Source organism: Nanorana parkeri, unplaced genomic scaffold (assembly GCF_000935625.1).
Source record: "Nanorana parkeri isolate BGI_ZX_2015 unplaced genomic scaffold, ASM93562v1 scaffold51, whole genome shotgun sequence".
NCBI classification, from domain to species: domain Eukaryota; kingdom Metazoa; phylum Chordata; class Amphibia; order Anura; family Dicroglossidae; genus Nanorana; species Nanorana parkeri.
Window position 1 is genome coordinate 1,217,465 of NW_017306319.1, and position 24,191 is coordinate 1,241,655.

At 39.9% G+C, this 24,191-nt stretch overlaps 1 protein-coding gene across 1 annotated transcript in view; it reads right to left on the bottom strand.

The window, feature by feature from the left end:
* MYOM2 (myomesin 2) overlaps positions 1-24,191 on the bottom strand; it is a 128,059-nt gene that overhangs the window by 70,510 nt on the left and 33,358 nt on the right. Inside the window, exons 9-16 of the mRNA XM_018574917.1 lie at positions 18,663-18,824; positions 15,519-15,660; positions 14,998-15,197; positions 10,873-10,926; positions 10,176-10,303; positions 7,751-7,934; positions 7,301-7,475; positions 4,082-4,203 (exon numbers count right to left, since the gene is read on the bottom strand). Coding sequence (XP_018430419.1) covers positions 4,082-4,203; positions 7,301-7,475; positions 7,751-7,934; positions 10,176-10,303; positions 10,873-10,926; positions 14,998-15,197; positions 15,519-15,660; positions 18,663-18,824 — 1,167 coding nt within the window. The remainder of the gene's footprint in view (positions 1-4,081; positions 4,204-7,300; positions 7,476-7,750; positions 7,935-10,175; positions 10,304-10,872; positions 10,927-14,997; positions 15,198-15,518; positions 15,661-18,662; positions 18,825-24,191) is intronic.

A 24,191-nucleotide genomic window follows, 5' to 3' on the forward strand; every position in this document is an offset into this window, starting at 1 on the left:
ATCAATACTGGAGCAGAAGAATCTGGAGCAGTTGCCTATGGCAACCAATTAGCTTCTATCTTCAGTTTGTTCAGTTTGGGTTTGAAAATTAAAAGTGAATGCTGATTGGTTGCCATGCAAAGCTGCTCCAGATTTTGTCTGCTCCAGTTTTGATACATTCATACATCCTCAGAGGGAAATCAGAGTAAGTTATTTCAGAACAGGAAATGAGCCTATACAACGATACAAGACTGAAGGTAAGGATGGAGGTTAGTTTTAACTAAATCAAATGACTGTTTTCATGGCAAAAAAAAACACATACACACCTATTACATACAGAAACAAAATACTTACAGTACCGGCTCTGTTGTGAATCAACCTTTCAAAAATATCTATGTTATCTGCTAACATGTTTCTGCCCAACAGGGCCTTGGTCATAGTTAATCACTGAACAGTGCACCATTGCTAAAATACCCCTTCCCAAAGGGTGGAGCATAATTCATTAATCAAAACACACTTGTGTTAAAAATAAAAAAATGTGCTACAAAACACATAAACACAGAGGAAAATCCTGGGCACCACATGTCAATAAACACAGAAGAAACATTTACGAATAAATCTTACCAATATCATCTGTAATAACAAGAATATTTATGTCAAGTGTTGATGCTAGTCCCATATGCAGGGCTGCCATCAGGGGGGTATGGCCGACACACATGTAAGGGGCCACAGGCGCACTGATGACATGGAATACATGTTTCATCCTCATATATTATGTTGCAAGAGTGTTAAACAGTGGGTGCACTGAAGAACCCAGTGGGACAGTCAGTGGGTGGACTCGGTGGGACAGCCAGTGGACGGGCCTGTGGAGTGTTGGTGGGCAGGTGGGGAGCTGTGTAAGGGGCCCAATAATTGCTGATGGCTGCCCTGCCCATATGTGATTCAAGCCCCTTGTAATTCTAGTCTGTAGTCTAAGAATCCACAAAGCCTCCTGCTGTAGAGTCTCCTGTTGCTATCTCTGCCTCTGGGATGTGGGAGCACACTTTCAATCCTATTAAAGAACAAGGGGTCTGTTCCACCATGCACATCCTTAAAGTGGTGGGATACACTTGACATGCGCAGCAGAATTGTGGGCTCCACAGAAATGATACCTATTCTAGTTTGGAGATGCTTTGTGGTGCATCTGTCATAATGTATATTACATTTATAACAAAGAATGACATAAATCACGTTCTTTGTACCACAATTAACTACCTCCGGGCCGGCTGTAGTCCGCTCAGACACGCCCCCTCGCGCTGGGCGAGCGGGAAATGCCCGATATTTAAAAACAGGCAGCGATGCCTGTTAACATACAAGCGGTCCGCCGGCTGTAGAGCCGGCGGATCGCTTGTATGGGGTAACGATTGGTGCCCCCCCTCCTCCGCGGTCCACCCCCGCGTTTGTCCCGCTGATCCCGGGCTCCGCTGTGCCCGGTGCGAGCCCAGGATCAGCATGGCGCCTGTGTCACAGGGGATCAGAGGGAGATCGTTACACGAGCTCCCTCCGGTCCCCTCTCCTCTGCAAGAACGCTGAAGTGTTGTATATTACATCACTTCCGCATTCTTGTGTCACTCTCCAGCTTCAGAAGCTGAAAAGAAGCTGATGGAGCAGCTTCTCTTGGGGGGTCCTAGGTGACATTAGGGGTCTTCACCTGTCACATATTTTGCTATCACATAGGGGGGTTTTATTAGCCCCAGTATGTGATAGCAATAAAGTTTAGTGAAAAAGAAAATAGGAAAAAAAAGTAAAGTCCCCCCCAAAAAAATTACACATAAAAAAGAATTAAAAAAAGTCCCCACCCATACATACACGCATGCAAACATGCGTCGGGGGCGCATACGTGCAAAAAAACGATTGCTTCTCATTACACTGCACATGTTACATATTGCCGCGAACGTCGGAGTGAGAGCAATACTTCTAGGGCCATCAATCACTGATAACACTAAACTGATGAGCGGTAAAAGCTTTTAAAGTGTCGACTATGACCAATTTTGGGTATGGTAGTTTTCTGCAATTTCGCAGGTGTGCGCAATTTTAAAGCTTGACATGTTTGGTGTCTATTTACCCGACGTGACCCCTGACTTTTATATTTTACCAAGAAACTGGGTAATAATAAATGTTTCCTAACATAATGTTTAAAAAAAAAACGTTTTTTTCTCAAAATGTTCAGTAATTTTTCCTAATTATAGTAAAAAATACAACCCATAGTGGTGATTAAATACCACCAAAAGAAAGCTCTATGTGTCCCCCAAAAATGGTATACAATTCATTTCAGTACAGCGTTGCATGATGGAATAAACGTCAGTCAAAGTACCACAGTGCTGAACACTGAAAAATGGCCTGGCCAGGAAGGGGGTCTAAACACCTGGTCTTCAAGCAGTTAAGAGTCCCTTATCGGAAATACCTCTTCTGTCACTGCTGACTGCACCTTTTTAGTTTTCCGATAAACATCACAGTATGTGCAGGTCTATGTGCTGCAGTTATAAGGGCCCTGCAAATAACCAAGTCCCACTCTTCCTATTATTAGGATCTGCTAATAGAGAAGGGGACAATACAGAACCTAAAATAGAGGCTTTGCAACCCTTGGATAATACCTCTTGTACATCAGTATCTGCATAAAAAATGGGAAGATTTATTTTTTACAATATTCTTCATCTTACTAAAATTCCTTGAATATGTGATTTTGAAAATGGGAACCTGTTATTTTGCATGCTTGGCATACTCTCTGATACAACCTCTTCACCTTAACCCCATAAGGCTTGCTGCCTCCCTCTTCAATGAGACCTTTCAGGATACCCTCTCTTAAGCAGTCACCCCTCAATGGTATCTGCTTCCTTACCAAAGAGTTCCATAGTGCTGCAGTTACGGAAGGTCCTCCTAAATTGTCATGTAGGGATGGCCCTGACGGTATGTTTGGAGTGGCAGCTGGTGGCTCACAGAATGGAATTGCTTGATACTGGCTTTCAAAAGGTCAAAGTAGTCATTGTACATCCACATCACCCCATAGGGTCAATCTAAAAAAGTATTAGTCTTGGCATCCCAATTGCCAGACAAATGTATGTTAAAGTTGTAATAATTGGAATGACAGCAAAAACAACTCCAAACATTCTGGTTTTCTATTCCATACCACCAGTAAGTTGCCAATATAGCAACCATACCAGACAAAATGTTCCAAAGAAGGGTTCATACCAGATCCTGTGATGTTCACATGAAAACTAAAGACGTGCAGTCAGAAGTGACAGACGTTTTTCCAATATCGGAATGTATTAATTGTGGTACAAACAATATTGTTTGTGTCATTCTTTATTCGAAATATAATATACAATATGTTGGATGCACCACGTGCACTAGAATAGGGAAGCCCAAAATTCTACTGCAATGCACGTGTCAAAGGTATCCCGCCACTATGGCTTACGGAGTAAGCCATAGTAGACTGCTACAGCGGGAGGCTTTATGAATTTTTAGGTTACAGACAAGAGTTCCACAAAACCTGAATCACAGATGGAACTTGTGTCTATACTTGAAATAATTATTTTTATTATTACATATAATTTTAGCAATGGTGTGCTAATTAATTATTACTAAGGCGCTGATGGGCAGAAACATGTTAGCAGATCACAAATTTGTACAGATGTTTTTTTAATAAAGGTTGTTTCAGAAGAGAGCTGGGAGTGCCAATATTTTGTTTTGCCCTGGAAGAGGGAATATTTCCAGGCACCATGGAGGAATTTGGGTAATTATACTGGGTGAGCTGTGTGTATCACACCCTATACTTCTTAGATAGTCATGTATGTAAATTAAACAATTTCAGGAGAAAATTCAAAGATAAAAATGAGCACAGTTAAAAATTACTCAAATAACTTAGTAAATTGACCCCATGGCTAGTAACTTTTTCACATACAGTTTTGTTTTAGGTATAGTGATCTTTTACAGGCTACAGTGTCATTTTTCTTTTGATCTTTTTTTCGTCTATGCTTAGTAATCTGGACTGATGTGATTGGAAAACTGCTATGAAAATAACAGAAATATCTTAACAGACAGATGCATGTTACTGTATACTTACTAAGAGCAGCTTTAACAGTTATTGCCTCTGATTCCTGTGAATTTTCACTGACACCGACTGCATTTACTGCTTTCACACGGAAAATGTACTTTTCTCCAAATGTTAAACCATGCACAATAAACCTAAGGAAGGGAATTGGTCAATGTTATCACAAGCTCATTGATTTATACACTTTCCTCCCTGGTGGCCGTGAATTAATATGCTCAGCCCAACAGACAAGATATGCCAAATGACAGTTAGAAATAAAATATTGCAGACAGGGATACGGGGGAAAGAGGAATTAGAAAGCTGCCATTGTTGGCTTGTTATTAAAGTATCTAGGGCTGTAGTCCTCTTCAATGTTTTACTACCAAAAACAAGAATACAGCTAGGGAAGTCAGGACTCATAGTCAGAATACTTGTTCTAGGCTTGAGACTAGTTATGGAGCAGGGATGAGGCAGAAGCACACACTTTAAAAATGAATCAGCAATGGCAGCTTCAATGTAATTTTCCTTTTCGGTATAACGTTTTTTGTGCTTTGCCAATATAGCTGCATGAAAATAAATATGCGGTATGTTATGTTGTGGTGAGATAGATTTTCCCTCTTTTAAATCATACATAGTTATATTTTTATATGCCCTAGTGTACTGTATATTTCTTATATGGGCTTCTGTATCTTTTATTACAATAGCACTCAGACTGGGAGAGGGAAGGTCGGCACTAGAAGCCAATCTGGCTCTGCTGCTTTGTACATCTGCTGAGAGTGAACATGCTGACAAATGTGAAAGCAGAGTGAACAGAGTAAAAGCTCATCAGTGTGCTGCTGTTCCCTCATTGTGTTGTCTGCAGGTTGGGGTGTGTGATCTATCAATACATGCTGCTGCCATGGAGGTCTAGGACATGGCTTCCTTGTACTGCAGGTGTACCTCAATCACAAAACCAGCTGTTCAGAATTACAAAACATTTGACAGGTAAGACAGTTAGCATATATGTGTTTTTGCTGTGTATTTAGCTACTTGCCTTGAGTTTAGCATTATACAGAATACAAAAGATGCATTTAAGCTAAAGCCAAAACTTGTACCCGAAAATAATCCACATATATTACATATTGTGTTCATTTATGTTCGTACAGACTTTTAAATGTTTGTCATTTACAGTGGGAAATTTATTAATTCTGCTCGGTGCCATGACACAAGCTGAGAGTCATTTTAACCCTGTTGTTAGATTTTCCAGTTCACTCATAGTTCACCAAGTCATCTGTAAAGTGAAATATTCCACATCTAGAATTCATAATGTGCACTCTGACATTTAACTGCATGTCCTGGTAGACACTTCATACAAATAATGAACAACACTAGAAAGAAAAACACAACTCCAAAAGACACTAAATTGAATTTAAAAATGTATAGCTAAACCATTATGCATGCAGACTAAAGGCTCACTTTACTCATACAAAGTCAGATAGAAGCACAACAGTATCTACTACCATCTATGTATTACACATACACAAAATGCTTGTTTATGGACATATGTAAGACTAGCTAATCCATTGCTCTACAGCCTGAACAAAACCATACTTGAAATAATGTGACATTACTTTAAACAAATATGCTACATCTCTCTTAAAATACAGATAAGGGCCAGTGCACACCTAGGCGACTCCTGACCGCACGGCAATCATGCACGATACCGCTCAGCACAGACAGTCATGCTGTGGGTGCCATTATTTTCTAATGGCAACCCAGTCGCGCTGGGCGGATTGCAGTGCATCGTGTATCGCAAAAAAAAGGTACATATACCTTTTTTGTGCGATTGCCTCGCGGATGTCCCTCTATTGAAATCAATGGGGCTGCACGTCAATAGCTGTCTGCATTGTGCAGGATCGTGCGATCCCGGATCGGTCAGGTCTGCACTGGGCCTAACCCAGCAGTGGCGGAACTACCGCCGGTACAGGCGGTGCGGGCGCACCAGGGCCTCGGGCCTCTAGGGAGCCCAGCACAGTCCCAGCGCCGGATCGGTACCCAACGGCCAGCGGGCCCCCCATCTCTGCGCCGAGAGTGTCGGATCATCCATTCATCCGACACTCCCGGCGCAGAGATGGGGGGCCCGCCGGCCGCCGGATACTGATGGTTGCCATGGCGATAACCGGCTGAGATAGTATGGGGCCCGCCGGCCGCTGTGAGGAGAGAGCCGCAGAACAAGGAGGCACTGAAGACAGCCCTGCAGGCACATCATGGGGCCTCGGACGGCAGTGAGGACCCAGCAAACAGAAAACACAGCTGGAAACAGATGAAGACAGAAGACCGGCCAGAAGAGGTATGGGTAAATAATTAATTAAAATAATTATTATTTGTAGCCTAATGTTGTATAAAGTACTGACCCAGCATTGGCAGTAGCGGAGCATGTTATTTTGACTGACAATGGATTAAGACAGAAAAATGCAGGTAGCAAATTAATGAAGTTGTTGAGCTACAGTCTATGAGATGTTCTTACTTCATTGCTACTCAAATGAGTATTTGATTAGATATTGCATATTTTATTACACGTTATACACTTTGCACTCAACTGTGTACTGTACACATGTAGTATGTTTTTGGCACGTATGACTGGAAATATTAACAAGGCTTAGGCGTTAGGAAATATTGTTAGGAAATATTAACAAAGCTTACACCAGGGGGTTTCGTAGCACATTTTTTTCCCCGTTGAAACGCATGCAGGTCAAAATCCCATGTATTCCTATGGGAGCTGTTCACACAAACACGGTGAATCGCACATAACAATACACCCATTGTTTAAAATAGTCCATGAGCTTCATTTGTGGTGCTTATCAGCTCGCTTTGCTCCACAGACTTCAATGGAAACGTGCTGATCAACGCATTTTTGTGCTTTTCTTTAGCACTGAAACGCTCTCGCCCAGGTGTGAATGTGGACATAGGCTTTATAGTACTTTATGCATAACAAAAACTAAATTAAGACTACATTGAAAATGCTTTTGTATGTGCCTGTTTAATTTTGCATATTGATCAGTGTTGAAGAAGGTGGTAAATGGCCGAAAAGCAGTGCATCAACATCTAACTGTATCATGAAAGGCTTTGACAAGTGAGGTGAGTCTTTACCTTGTATCCTGCTTTACAACCTGATATTACAGCCAAATAATAATGCACAAAGTTTGGATGCCAGATATAGTCTGTCATAAAAAAAAGCCTAAAAAGTTATATATTTTTAAATAAAAGTCACACCTGTTATACTTAATGGGCTTGTGGTTGCAGTGTTCCCAGTGGTTAGATCCCACAACAGATTTATCTATATAGTATCCAATTAATTCTTCCTCTACTTTAGCTCTATCAAACTGTACGACAACTGATGTTCTGGTGTTTCTAGATGCCAATATACGACCAGGAGCAGATGGCACAGCTTTAAAGAAGAAAGAAAAAAATACATCAGCATGTAACTCTAAAATAAGTGAACACAAGCACATAAAATCCAGCATATAAATCAGTAAACAAGTACAATAAACTCCTTTTTACTAGCCAGGCCTACATACTGTATATCATTTTAATTATATCTCAATGCATTTATAATATAAGATAGAGTATACTAAAGAAAACAATGATCTGTATAGTAAATATACAACAATCATTCAAATAATGTTCTTGGCATTACAGAATATTGAAAAGAAAATGGATTACCCAGACGCTCCTGTGCCTGTATTGGCTGTGTTACTTCGGAAGGTTCACTTGCACCATGCTTATTAACTGCAATCACTCTGAAATTATAAGACTTTCCTTCCACCAAATCAAACACTGCATAGCGAGGTGATCTCACAGCGATCTGAGAATTGACCCTCTGCCAGCTTCCACTACCAACCATTGTCTATAAGAAAAAGAATGCATTTTTATTAGTGTACACAATCAAGAAAATGTACTGTATAACAGGGCTCAAAATTTCAGGTCCTGAGCTACTAGCCAGGCCTTAAGAGTTACTAGCCACCAGTTGCCCCACCTAACCCTTACCCTGCCCCGTCCTTAGCTCCGCCCCTAAACACACCCTCTTAAATAATCTTATGATAATTCTTATCTTGCGATAGTTGCCGCTTGTAAACGACAGATTAGGGATTCCGCAAAACGCAAGTTCCTGACACAGGAATCTCTTATCACACCTGAAATATACTGTAGGTGTATATGGGGCCTAATATACACATACACTAAAGGTGCCCATACACCTGCCGATTATCGTACGATAATCGCGAGTGATCCCGCGATCGTACGATAATCGGCAGGTGTATGGGCACCGTGCGACCGCTTCTACTGTAAGGTCATACGACTTTCGTCTTCCGAGCACGCTGGAAAACCCCACCGATTTTTTTTGGGAGGGGGGGTATTCCCCCCCCAAAAAAATGGGCAGATCGTACGAGATTTTAATTACCTTACAAGTAGTGCGATGGTTGTAAGGTGTATGGGCAGCTTAATACACGCCCCCACACACATAAAATACGCTCCCCCCTTTTTAACCCCCCCACACACATAAAATGATATGGTCCCCTCCTTGTTCACGTCATTGCAGGGAGGAGGCTGGGAGCTGGTTCGATCCTCCTCAGCTACATCCTTCTTTCGGCCGGAGCTCAGAACTGTCAGAGCTCCGGCCGAAGGAAGCCAGAGCTGACAGGAGCTGCTCTGCGGTCTGCATCCGACACGGATGCAGACTGTGGAGCTGCTCCCACAAGTCAGGTACGCGGTCTGCGACCGTGTGCCTGACATGTCATCTGGCTGCGGGCCACATAGTACTGGCTCGTGGTCACTGAGTCACTGCTTTGATGACTCATTAAATTAATGAGGTGAAAGGGTGAAGAGATCTCTGTCTGCTGACTTGATAAAACTACAAAATTGTAATATCCAATATTTTATATTTATCTTACTGAGCCAAAATATGTCTCTACCTCTACCCACATGAACACTTTCCTTGACTTCACCCAGACTATCCAAAACTGAATCCCCACTACACCCTTTCTACTTCTCTGCACTGCTGTCCCCTAGAAAAGGGGGAGACTGATCTTCCCTGTTTTTCGTTCTCTACCTCTTAATTCTGTGGCACCACACTGTGTTTTAAATAGATAAATGATGACAGAGGAAAGGAGGGCTACAGGGAAGGAAGGAAGGAGGGACATTGCAACACTTGTAAGAAAACATAAATCATTCACCCTAGGTAAGAAGGGATAATAAATAAAGATAAACTCTAGACAACAGTTAAACATACATTTAAAATATGTATATGTGAACGGTTCTACCTGCAAAGTATTTGTATTTCTGTCTATCCAATCCTGAGAGTTAAACAGCCCTGCCGGAAAACGTAGCCAGTTACGTAACTTGACATTCCTATACTAGAGTAACGCATTCGAGCTTGATCACCTCGCACCCCCAGCCTGTGATTGGCCAGTGAAAAAGCAGCAGCAGCACATGAATGCACATTCCTCTGCTCTCCCCTCCTTACAGTATATCCCATGTCAGCAAATGCACAAGCCGCACACCTAATTGATTGCTAGTGTTACCCCTCTCTCTCCCAGTGTAAGGTCTTCTGTACAGGGGATTACAAGAGGCTGATATCAAGACAGTTTCGGGTAATTGAACTAGTTTAACGTCAAAGTTTTCAAAATTATGTTTAATTACTACAAAACTGCATTTATTTATTTTTCTATCTACCTAAAGTTCAGATTATATTGTATGATACACTGATGATAAGGCCACATATTTTTCACATTAGCAACTGCTGTTGACAATGATGGCAATATCTTAACGTGCTTTTAAGTTCAGTGTTTCTTGGGAGTGTTTTTGACATTACTAGAAAGGTTTTACTGGTAATTAAAGTTTATATCATCCACACAGCTATTGTATGACTCTTTAAATTCCATGTGTCTTCAGCTTGTCACTCTTCAAAGTGAAATGAATCCTTTGCCCTATTTAAACTTCAAACGACACACATAAGTAAAGAGTTCGCATTTTCCATCCTAAAGTAGCTAAAAATACACTACGTCAATAGCACCTTTTATAACACATTACACATTTTCTCTGATCTTTGTCAAGAGGTACAAGACAAAAAGAATGACCACTCATGCTTTACCTTTTCAATGTAATAGACAAGGGAATCTCTACCACGAGGAACAGGTGGCTCCCAGCTGAGCACAACATAGGTTTTGCTGGTTTCCAAAGCCTGGACATTAGTGGGAGATCCAGGAATCTTGACGTCACCTAATAAAAAGCCATACTTGGTAAACAGACACATTATTTGCGCACCCCTGATGGCCTGTTCATTATTATTCATGGTTACATAATACAATGAAGAAATTAAACAAAACTCAAAACATTTACTGTGTACGAGCTTCCAAAACAGTCAAAATAAACATTGCACGAAATACATTGGCATGTGTCTAAACAGAACTGGCAAGAAAAAAACTATACACGAGCAACTTAAATATAAAACATATATCAGAAATAGCCTTTAAAAACATCAGCTAGGAAATAACAATATAAAATACTGTATTAGCATCCATCATTTTGAATACTGAACTACTTGATAATAAAATCTAAAAAGATATTTATCTGCAAAACTGTAAAATGGTCAACTGAATCACGGCATTCAGGAACTGTTTAACTCTTCTATATGCCAAAGTACTTAAATATCATTGGTATTGCTTTATGTTATGGCCAATGTTAGATACGTTTTACATATATAGATTCTATTTGAACAAATAGAATGGAAGATTTACAAAAAAAAAAAAAACTGCTAACAATATTGGTTTCAAAAATATATAAGATACCTTCCAAATCATCTTGATAGATAATGATTTCTCGTCCCCCATCCAAATGGATTTCTAAAAAGATAAAAATGCATTTTAGATAACATACCTTTATTTCTTACATATACTACAAACAGTTATTTATTTCCACCTCTACCTAACCTATCCCACCTCAACCTAACCACTGAACCATCACGTTCTCAAACAATTCATCCCCACACAGCTACCTCCTCATGCATCACTTCTCCATCCCTTTTAGATTGCAAGCCCTCATAGACAGGGTCCTCCTTGCCATCTTGTCTTGAATTGTATTGTGATTGTAATGTCTTCCTTATATTGTAAAGCGCTGCGCAAACTGTTGGCACTATATAAATCCTGTATAATAATAATAATTGCCATTAGGGATTGTTTTGTGCTGCTAGTTTAAATAAGAAACTCTATCCTACCTATTCTTGCTACCCTCTTCACATTTTATAATAACTACAAACCTCAGATAAAGATACACCTTACATTGTCACAGCTTAGTTCAGCCTCCTAGCAGGTCTCAGACGGTTAATGAATGCACTGCCATCACCTAATCCAATCTACTACCTCCTCTTAATTTAGTTATTTGTACCCCTGACCCTATCTTTTCAGATTTTACTCAATGTTCATGACCTTCAGACTACTAGGCACGTCTAAGCTCACACTTCACAATAACAATCCGTTAGAAAAGCCTAATTCAAGCCAAAACTTCTGTTTTAGTTTCAAATAGAGTATTAAAGTGTTAGAAATTATCTCTGTGACACCAGAACCGGAAAATAGCAGACTGATGGCCATTGGGTCACAGAGAAAAAAAAGTTAAAATGTAATCATTTTGTGTTGTCTCTGGAAAGATTTCCCATCACCCCCTGGACCTCTGATCTCCTGTCACCAGGACATAAAGTGAGATTCTAATGTGTTTATGAAAACAAAGAATTGTCTGAATTCGGACTTCATTGCAATTACTGAAAAACAAATGTATGACACAACTAAGAGCAATGCATTTCTGATAATACAAGCAGATTTTCCATCTTATCTCTTCAGTTACTGGTGCATATTAATCACACAAGTTCAGTGACACTAAACACAGTAAGGCACTGACTAAAGCCTGGAACCAGTATCACACAGATGTGTCAGTAAAAACAAAAAAGGTATAAATTAGCTACAATGGAACTAAACAGAAGCATCAAACTGCTGGTTGTTGGATAGATGTATTCTTTATGTTTGTTCCATTGCGCACATCTAGGCTACAGTTCATTTTTTTTTCTCTTTTTTTCCATTTTAGCTAAAACCTATTATATAATGATTCCAAGGTTTGTATGATTATGGCAAGCTTCTAGCTTAATGTTCATTTTAACAGCACAAAACCAAGGATGCATGTGCACTCCATTATGATATAGCTTTGTAAATTTATTGACACTAAGGTATAACAAGCTTTTTTATGTTCTTTTGTGTTGGTATACATCTGGCATCTGTTATCATACTGTAGCTCTGCGGGAGCTATGCCTAATATATGCTTCATTACTCCACATTTAGCATAATAAATCAGTTTATTGCATACATGTTTACTGCTACTACTACTACTACTACTACACAAGAACATAGGTAAATAAATATGTATATGAGCTGAGGAGGCACAGTAGACAGATATTCTTGAAAGTCCTGTCGTGCTTGTTTTATTGACTGTATAAGCAGTCAGAATATGTTGAAAATTAGTTCAGTATATTAGTAGAGCTAAGCAACTCTCCAGCAAAGAGATATATCTATAGAAAAATGTATGTTCATCATCTTTCAATTTGTGTTACCTTTGCCATTTGTTACATAACAAATTGTATGTTATGCTTCTGTTCACTTTAATAAAAAAATTAACCCCTTAAGTGGTGGTTATTCTACATGTGACTTTTCCATGCTTAAAAGTATATGCTAAATGAGAAGAGTGGAATCTAAATTTGGTTGCACTATACCCAGACACAGCTTGCTAGTGCCAATGTATATTAAAGAAGAACTCCAGGAAAAATTTTGTCTAAGTGTTAAATAAACAAAGCTATGCTCACCTGAAGCTCAGAGCTGTCCAGCTGTCACATCGCTCCCTCCAGCCTGTCTCCTTATATGCTGCAGCATTTGAATCTTCCTCAGAATCCTCGTATAGATGTGATGATTTACGGGACCGCTGCAGAGGAGGGGGAGAGAGGCTCTAGGGACCGGTCTAAGAACAAGCTGGCTCGGATCAGTATAACTTTTTTAACCTAGACAAAAATGTGCACTCAACCTTTGCAGTGTGGAGAAAGCCCCACTGCAAGGGTTGATCAAATATTGTTCCTGGACTTCTTCTTTAAAGGCAGACATTCATGACAAAAGGAAACAGAAAAAATTACAACATGAACCAAAATATATGTTTCAAAGAATATAGAGGATTCAAAATTGATAGGGCCAAGGCATGTGGGTTAAAATTCTCAGCATCTAAATCAAATGGTCTGAAACACAACTAATGCTATCATATCACTCAGCAGTAATGTATTTTACATTTTAAGCCACTGATTGAGGCTAACATGTGGAAATATAAATGGGGCATGTTGTTAGATAGATTTATTTTGCAATAGGTAAACTCTAAACTGAAAAGTGCATCAATAAATAACACTATACTCTTTCAGCATTAAGTCTCCATTCACACCTAGGTGTCAGCATTTTCGCATGTGAAACACGTGTTTTTACATGTCTTTCCCTCACATGGTTTGCGCGTTTTATTGAGCAGATCAAAATACATTGCTGTGAATGAGGAAACGCTCATGCAAACGCTTGTGTTGAGCATTTCTATGCGCTTCCATTGAAGTCTATGCGGTCAAACGTGCTGTAGTCTGCCTGAAAGAAGCTCATGTACCTTTTCCAGGGTTCGGCATTTTACAGCTTGCGACAAAACTCTCAGGTGTGAACAGAAGCCATAAAAATGAATGGGATTTCAAGTGATGAGTGTTTTGTCGCACTTAGCTTTGAGCGTCAAAATGCCCAGGTATGAACAGGGACTAAAGGAAAACTGTACTTCAAGAAACAAAGGAAGTAACTACCGTAAGACAGTAATCCACACATCTCTTTGCCTTCAGGTGTCGGCTAATAGAGCTTATCAGTGAACAAACAAGCTGGCCACCCTTCAGTAATATTAGCCTTCACACCAAATTTGAATAAAATATAATTTCACACGGGTTGCATTTTAATTTCCTAGTGCAGTGATAATATACCTGTTGTTTGGTATGCTTTCTCTATGTGCCCTTAATAACGGATTGGCATGTGAGGTGAAAAATAGATTCTATGCAAATGAGGTACCATCAGGGGCGTAACTATAAATCACAGGGCCCCATAGCAAAATTGTGTATGGGGCCCTATGATTTCTAGTTATGCCCTTGCAGAGCCCATTTGATATCTCAAACAGCTCACCTGAGAGTGAGCTTGCAGAGCCCGCCATAGACTTTCTATGGTAGGCTCTGCAGGGTCTCAGGTGGGCTGCACACCTCTTACCTGTCAGCCCCAATTCGCTGTCCGCCCCCATGGTCGCTGGAAGACCCCGCCTCCTGCGTTGCTGGGCCCCACCTCCTCTTCCATCGTTGGGCCCGCCTCCTCCTCCACTTCTGACTACGGGCCCAGGCTTCCTCCTCCACAGCTGCTGGCTGTCACTGACTCATCAGCTGATGTGAGGAGGAACGCGCCGCTGCACAGATCACGGACAGGTTGTCAGTGATCTAACAGCGACACATTCCTCCTCGCACCTGCCAGTGACAGCCAGCAGCCTGAGATGCCATAGCGACCCAGGCGGCCTGCACAACATTAGGGGATGTCCTGGCTGGGCCCCCCTGTGCCCCATAGTGGCCACCTGGGTCGCTATGGCGATTGTTATGCCACTGGGTACCACCTTATTTATGTAAGTTAATACCAGTTAATGCCAGTAGAAGTATTTAATACATAGCGTATTAAACTATTGTGAAGTTACAGAATAATATTTAGCTGGTCAAGTGCATTACAAAGCCTTAGCTGTTCACTGTAAAATATAGCATTATTGCAAATTGCCAGCTTATTTTTGAACTTAAAAACATGCAAAATGAAATACAGTTATACAGTAATTTCTGGTGAACATACTTTGCAGTCTTAATAAATCAGCAGGATCCAGCGCTGCTACTGCTATAGAAACTCTTGATGGTCTACTGATTCCTGCTTTGTTAACTGCACGGACACGGAAAAGGTAGGATCTTCCTTCATATAAGCCAGTTACAGGATATTTACAGATCTTAACAGGTGAGTCATTGCACTGGATCCAGTTGTCGGTGCCCACTTCACATCTGTCATAAAAAAAGGTTTATATTCAGTTAATAAAATAGTGTAAAACTGCCTTTCAGAAAATTAATAGATGGAATTTCATAGTAATTAGCAATGAATGCAGCATTGCATGACTATTTTTCTTCCATAGCATTAATTATTTCACAGACCTTTTATTTCTGACTTTTGGATATCATCAAAGTTGGGAACATAATTGTGTGTTCTACAAAAGTGTCTAATTATCCTCAGCTTCACATGTTCTGTTAGGAAGCTCATTAAAATGATGTGTTGATAGGTAGAGATAGGTAATGTGGTTAACAAAAACATTGGTACCAAGTACTTACTTATCAACAAAGTATCCAATAACTGGAGCTTCACTGGCAGTGTTTGGTGGCTTCCATGATACAATCACATAATCTTTGTTAGCATCGTGGCACTCAACATCCATTGGTGCACCTGGTGCCCCTAAGACCAAAGCTGCAGCATCTTCAGAGAAAATAGAATAGCAATCAGTGGCAATGTTTTTAAATATTTGTAATGTAGAGAAAATACAATATTCAACATAACTGTGTTCATACAGCTGCTTTATATTATATATTGTATCATCATGTATCATCATGTGACATGGTATACATTGATTTTAATCAATTCATACAATGTGCAATTTAGGCCTATGTATCATCCTGCATTGATATCTGATCAGGGTGTTGTTGCTTTTATTTGTATTATTATTATTATTATTTTATGATTACTGTTAAGCATTTAGGCTCTATTTATAAAGCAATGTTATGGCTTTACCACAGCCATAGTGCCACTTAAAAAAAAAAACCTGCACATTTATAACACACAGCGATTTCCTAAGCATCATTTACATGAATGGGGGAAAAAGTTGCTATAAATAGAGCCTAGACACTTGACCACAGAGTCATGTGACCAGCTTCTCCTCCTGTCATGCAACATTATGAATTCCTCACCACAGCCTGCTGTATACAGTATGGATGGAATGTAAAATGGTAAATTGCAGGCCGTGGTGTGAAGTCATATTGCGGTTTCCTGCAGATAGCAGATACTGGTATTCACTCTCTATTTTAAATTTACCCCTAAATATTTATATGTTAACATAGTAAGGGTTAATGTTTAAAGTAGTACTGTATTTTTGGGTTCTAGTTTGTTAGCAAAATCCACAAAAGCATTGAAAAACCCTTGTAAAGCCAGTAAAATGAATGTGAGCCCTGGACAACTCTTTGCTATTCCTTTAAAAATAGAACAAGGAAGGCATGATAATTCAAAGATACATTCCCATAGCAACCCTCTTGACTACACGCATGTGAGCTTCTGAGCTGCTTCATACACATACTGTATAAAGACGTAAAGCTCAGAACCTAAGTTCTAAGTAATCCAATCAGCCTCTTAGCTATATTAGAAAATACAGTGGGGGGAATTTATCAGAACTGGAGCAGTTGCCCATGGAAACCAATCAGCTTAAGTTCAGTTAAGATTTAAAAATTGAAGAGAGAAGCTGATTGGTTACCATGCACAGCTGCTTCAGATTTTGTCTGCTCCGCTTTTGATAAATGCCACTCACTATGTTTGCAATGCCATTGACTCTCAATGAATATTCAGGCCTGTCCATGAATGTAACTGATAGGATGAGAGAAACAGAGGGCATCTCCTGTGAGCAGCCTACAGCATGCTCTCATGCAGCTTTGTGCCATTTTATTTATTCAGGCTTTCTGCCACCTTCAAAATGATCACTTTTACTTACACAAACATTTTGTAATGCTGTGCCATCATACAGTTAATATTTCCATCTACCACTATACCACATAATCAACTTTCAATCTCCCTTATACTGTAAGTACCACTTACTATAATCTCATTCTTTTTGTGCTGCACCTGTTTTGTAGTACAATATTACCATTAACAATCTGATAGTCCTGTATCGATCTGTAAAGTTGAAATCAGTTTCCAAAATATATTTCTTTAAGAATGTCTACCAAAGTGACAGTCAGTAAATTATTTTTTTTAATTTTAGGGTGTAGGATGGAGCCCTTGACAGTATATTATTTCTTTCTGTGTATCTGTTGCAAATTCCTGTCTGGTGAAAGCATTTTCACAGTTACACTAAAAGACTCATTTAAAAAGCAGGAGAATGGCCAGAGAACAACCACAACGCTGTACTTTCTGTAAAAAAACAAACTCATTTAAAAAGTCCAGGGATGTGCTTTACCAATGTGTTGTGCACTCTGCTGGCTTCAGGACTTTGAAATCAGCAGAGCGCAGCAGAACTGAATAAAAGTTTTGTTTAAAAAAAGCCCAGTCATGTTAACTGGCAAGTCACTTGACTGGCCCTCCTTTGATCATGGAGCTCTTGTTAACCTTGGCTGAACTTGCACTTTAATTACGAGGGGGGGCAGGGGGTGTCAGACAGTTGGAGACCCAAATTACTGCATTTTGTATTGAGCAGTGGTCTGACTATCCGATGTGTTGTTAGCATAGGTTATTTTAACTTTTAACACAGCAAATTAGCTCTGGTAAAAGGTAAGAACGAAGCCCTCAATTATTACTGTTTATGTAGGCTGGCTTCATTACAGTAATAAATGAAGAACCTTCAACCGGGCTTTAAGCTTTTTTGAGCATGCCCCTATCCTTTTTTTGCACTCCTAATCTATGCAGGTCTTTTTTGGGATTTAATTTAAGATTGACAACACCACAGAATATGGAGGTGCTATATTAATAAATAGTAAAACCAACAACAACAATATTAATATGCTACTTTGTGCTACTTTGCAACAGCAAAATAACAATGTTAGTGACATCGTTCTTAAAAAAAAAAATTAAGTATAGACATGCATCAAAATAAATTTTACAAAGACGTTTTAATCATTGTTTGGATTGCTTATGTGAAATTATTAATGCACTTGGCATCAAGATGGGTAGCCCTTTTATTGTTGATTATTTTTTATTATTATTTTTTGCCAGATTACATAGTATGCTGGTTTAGGACAAATTCCTTATAAGTTTATTCCAGTATTCATGTATACAACAAATGCAAAAAAATTGTAGTAAAAGTTTCAATTATTTACCAAAAAGTGTTAGACAAAGAATCATGTGATTGGTGATATTCAGAACATTATTGTTATGTGGCAATAATAAAATATTTGAATGTCTTGGAATTAGCAAGTCAAATGCATTAAAAAGACGCTCATCAATATAGTAGCTCCCATAGTTTACTTGTTTTTGGAGATACGTGCTTTGGCTCTGTCATCCTGGTTACACTACCTGACGAACCACTCGATCAAAGCAAGCATGGGCTTATCAGGTTGTTTTAGGTCAGTGATCAGAATGACAGCCCTGGCACAAACAATGTCCAATATAAGTCAGCAATGGCAGTTCCCATATTTTAACCCTGACAGGTTCCTTTTAAGCGTATGTTTTGAAAATTGAGAAATGTAAATGCAAAACAATGTATACTGAGACACACCTACCAGCTACAAAAAGGAATCCACTATGCTGATTGACTCCGCCTCTGGTGACCATTCTTACAGTGTACAAGCCTTCATCATCCTTATTCAAATGTGTAAATGACAGAGTTGCACGCCCTTCTCCAAAATGCAGCTGATGCCACTTGGTTTCCTTCACCAATACATCTGAAAGAAGATCTCAGTGAAATTCTCATAACACTTTTTGATGCCAAGGACAAAATAGACTGTGCTACAAACACAAAAAGCAAACAGACAATTTTGTTTTTTGAAATATATTTCTGCTACTTCTGTAATTCCTTTTCTAGGCACATACAACAAAATATATTACAGCTCTGACAAGGGTATATTCTATCCACTATCAATGGGTGAAAGCTCCAGTTGCAAACCAGCCATTTTTGTCAGACTCAAAGGAAACGGGTGGGCTAAGCTGAGTAGAACAGAGCCAGATTTTGTCTTCTGAGAGCTGAGTAGTAGTTAAGATCACAGTAGCACAACAGTAATAATAGCTTACAAAATGTATCCCTAAGAAAGGGTCCGTGCAATATAATAAGGATTTCATACATATTTTTCTAAATACAAGCAGTGTAAGGACAGTCAGAGTGGCCTGCTAAAGAACAGGTGAATCGTCCAGGGGGCCTTCACAACCCAGCTCAGACACCCAGCACTGTATTGAGTCCCCCAGGCACAGTAGTGATGTGACCATCAAGGCAATGCCCATCAATCCTTCTAGTCTTGCCATCTTCCAACTTTGCCCATCTATCTTTAGTTTTGCAGACTGGGACTCAAGGCAGGGGAAAGAGCCAACAGCAGTACTGAGAGCATGTGGAACAGACTTAGGTAAGGAGGTAGCAGGCTACGTGACTGTGCAGCAATCCTGGTTGTGCTAGGTAAGTCATAGGGCTTCTTGGAGGAGGCTTGGTTGAGGTGATACATTAGTGCTCAGGGAAGGGGTGGGAGTCTGAGTGACTCTAGCTGTGGCAGATTAAATTAAGCAATGTTTTGTTGCTACAAGGACTCACAATGTGATTACTTTCAATATTAAATACAGGAAAGGAAAGAGGGCGGGACGGACAAGAACCCTTAATTTCAGAAGGGCAAACTTCGATAAGTTGCGCAAACTAGTGGGGGAAATAAAATGGGATAACTCATTTCACAACCTAAACTCAGACCAAATGTGGGACTGCTTCAGGAACACATTACATATTGCCATTTCAAAGTGTATACCATTGGGTAACAAAAACAAAAGATCAAAGACTAAACCGATATGGCTAAATAAAACTGTAAAACTACATGTTAAGGCAAAGAGAATGGCATTTATAAAATATAAGATGGAAGGGACGGCATTGGCGTTCCTTAAATACAAGGAATGTAACAAAAAATGCAAACTAGTAATCCGGGAAGCTAAAATAGAATGCGAAAAGCATATCGCCGCAGATAGTAAAAAAAAACCTAAAAAATTCTACCAATATATTAACAGTAAAAAGGTAAGAAAGGAGCAGATAGGCCCAATAAAGGACGAAAACGGGAAGTTACTCACAAGTGACAAGGAGAGGGCCGAGGCGCTGAACAATTTTTTCTCCTCAGTATACACTCAGGAGGGAAACGGGTTCGACGTACGTGATAAAACACATAGTTCAACCGATAATATACCACAATGGTTGACGGAAAGCGGAATAGAACATAGACTTAAAATGCTCAATGCAAATAAAGCAGTTGGACCAGATAACCTTCACCCCAAGGTACTTAAGGAATTAAGCCAGGTTATAACAAGACCATTATTCCTAATTTTTAAGGAATCCTTAGTGACTGGTAGGGTACCATGTGATTGGCGGAGGGCTACGGTAGTTCCAATATTAAAAAAGGGGGATAGATGACAACCAGGGAACTATAGGCCGGTCAGTCTAACATCGGTAGTTTGTAAACTGTTAGAAGGTATAGTTAAGGACTATTTGGTAAAATTTGTTAAGGATAAGGGCACAGTTAATGACAATCAGCATGGGTTCAGGAAAGACCGTTCCTGCCTAACTAACTTGCTACCTTTGAGGGGGTAAGCAGAGATATGGATGGAGGGAAGCCGGTAGATGTGGTATACCTGGATTTCTCAAAGGCATTTGATACGGTACCACACAAGCGCTTACTTCACAAGCTGAGGGCTATGGGCATAGATGAGGTGGTGTGTACGTGGATAGAGAACTGGCTACGGGAACGTGTCCAGAGAGTATCTGTAAATGGCACCTTTTCGGACTGGGCTAGTGTAATGAGCGGTGTGCCTCAAGGATCTGTGCTGGGTCCGATACTGTTCAACCTATTCATTAATGACATTGGGGAGGGAATAAATAGCCATGTTTCCGTGTTTGCAGACGATACAAAAATAGGGAGGGTACTAGAAACGGATCGTGACAATATAACATTGCAGGAGGACCTGGATAAAATAGGGGAGTGGGCAATACTATGGCAGATGAGGTTTAATGTCGATAAATGCAAAGTAATGTACTTTGGACATAAAAATAAACAAATAGGCTATACAATCATGGGTATGCCGCTAGGGAAGTCAGAAATAGAAAAAGATTTGGGGGTCATTGTAGACCACAAACTGAATGGTAGCTTGCAGTGCCAAGCTGCGGTAAACAAAGCTAGCAGGGTCTTGTCCTGTATTAAGAAGGGGCTGTATTGCAGGGACAAGTCTATAATTGTGCCTCTATATAGATCGTTGGTTCGGCCACATCTTGAGTACGCGGTCCAGTTTTGGTCGCCGGTACTGAGAAGGGATGTCCTTGAACTGGAGAGAGTCCAGCGGAGGGCAACAAAACTAATTAGGGGAATGGAGGACCAGAGCTATGAGACAAGGCTTCTGACCTTAAACATGTTTACGGTGGAATTAAGGGAGGATATGATTTTCATGTAAAAGATGTTCAATGGTGACAGCAACATTGGCAACAAACTGTTTGAGATTAACTCCATTACAAAGACTAGAGGCCACCACCGGTTAAGGTCTGGAACTCACTGCCATCGGCAGTGATTTCAGCCAAGAGTGTAGATTTGTTCAAGAAACGTTTGGACCGTAATATCCAGGGATACCAGTATCCCTAAGAATGAGATGATGCGTGGACCTATATGGGTTGGACTTGATGGAAGTATGTCTTTATTCAACCCCAAATACTATGTAACTATGTAACAAGGACTGTGGCATATGTGTGCACTGTATAATGTGTGAACTGCATATTGAGACTAAACGGTTTGAGAATGTTCACATAAATGTATGTGTGTGAAGATTCACTTCAATTGCTGAACTAAAAAAAATCCCTGTTTTCTTATTTTATGTGCACATGATTGGATAATTCAAGTAAGTATTCACACAATTTATTGTGTGAACATTCTCAAACCCTTTAATAATATTCTCTACTCCCATGTGTCCCCTCTTTCTTAAGTTCTAAATTTGAGATGCATATATAATGTTCTGTTGTGACTTGATGGCAATTTTGTATAACGTGTTAAGTTTTGGTAAGCTCTATCCTACCATTATTCCATGCCTCTAAAAATGACAATACTTCCTTCCCCATTCACAGTAATGCACACTCACTATTCGCAGTGGAGTGTTGCATTGCATGGCTCCACTCTATTTTCCTCTGTTGGGCACCAGGTACCCCGAAAAACTCTTCAAAATCAGGGAAAATCCTCTTTTAGAAAGTGGTTACGGCTGGAAGATTCCCTATACCTCCTTTTCTAGTGACAGGTATAAAACAGATTCCCCTCAATTTCTTTTCCAGTCTAAGCTTTGCCTACTTAATCCAAAAGTAAAATAAAATGTTTTTGTTACAAATGCACTCTAAATTCCCATCAGGAAGAGGGTTTCTTGCAGACCAAAATAGAAAAAAATTCACATGCATGTAAACAATAAAACTGACATTTCTGTATACTCTGAAAGTATTGGATAAAGAGTAAAAACTAAGAGCAGTATAATGTTAATGGTATATATATTTTTCACAATAAATGTCAGCTGTAAATGTCTGCTCGTACTTTTTGTGTGAAATGTCATGACAAGATATATTACACAAAACTGCATGCAACCTTTCTGAGCAATGTATATTGGTTTTAGCACTGTACGCTCCTGCAGTTGTTAAAGGAGTTGTAAAGCCCCAGCATATACTATCCTGTTATAACATCAGCATTGCAATATGAATACATACTAGATTTGTTTTTGATAATGCAGTCAAAGTTTAATTGAAAACATTCCTTTTATGTGGTGAATTTTGCCTTCTGCCTGCGCATCACCTTTAACAACTTCCTGGATTCCCAGTGTGCTTTGCATCTCTTACCCTGCTGTTTGATGTGATGCAATCTCAATTTCTCAAGAGTACATATGCCATCATGCATTGCTTCCAGCAAGCAATGATGATGGTACATTGTGTGGCGTTCAGATGCTAAGTTGTAGTTCAGATGGCAGGCTTAGTTAGAGCAGTGACATTAGGAAGTGCATATTCACGAGGCTGAGTGAAATTGTGTCAGTGCATTGAGGAAGTACATCCTATGGGAATCTTCAATAAGTAAGTTTACAAACTTCTAGACTGATACGCTTATTAAGAGTGGGGTGGAACGTATGAAATTCAATTTAGAAATACATATTTAGTTTTAGTTTTTGACCATAGATACCCTTTAAGTGCAAAGCAGTTTTACAAATCTTTGTTGCATTATACAAATCCAATTTAAAACAGTTAGCTAGTCTGGGTACATGACAGCAAACTTCCACAGTGCCCATCCAAGGTTTTAAGGGGGTAGGGGCCTGAAGTATCAATGGGTTCTTCTAAACAACTGCCAACTACGGATGCTCCGATACCACTTTTTTAAGACCGAGTACGAGTACCGATACTTTATTTCAAGGACAGGTGAAATTTTTTCTAAAGCAATACAAAATCATGATTTTAGGTCAGTTTCTTAATATTATGAAGAACATGAACATGAAATAAATATTTATCATGCCATTGCTAACTAAGGCTTGTATCTCCATAGTGTGGGGAAAATAGATGAGCACATGTCCAGAATTGGATATAGCTGTGCCACACTATACAGTGTTCTGGTCTGGAGTCTGGACATGTGTGCATCTATTTTCCCCACTAGGGGGATACAAGCCTTAGTAAGCAATATCTACATAGTTATTTCTTTATTTAATGTCTTTTTTTAAATATTATATGCCTTTAAACAGCATTTTTGTGCACAGCCCCCATGCGGTGCTGCAGTACTAACCTGCTGTGTCGTCTTCTCCGTCTGCTTCAGCCACTCCGTGTCACAGCCTAGTCATCTCCTCCATTCTGACCTCTTCTCCCGCTGATTGGCCGATTGGATGATGACAGGCTTCCTCACCAGTCACTCCTGACTGGTGAGGAAGCCTGTCAATCATCCAATCGGCCAATCAGCGGGAGAAGAGGTCAGAATTGAGCAGATGACTGAGGACTTGAAGGAGGAGTTCGCGGCCATCTTGTTTCATTGAAGACGCTATGGAGGTCCTGTGTGCGGTGGTTTCGGGTCCTTGAAGAT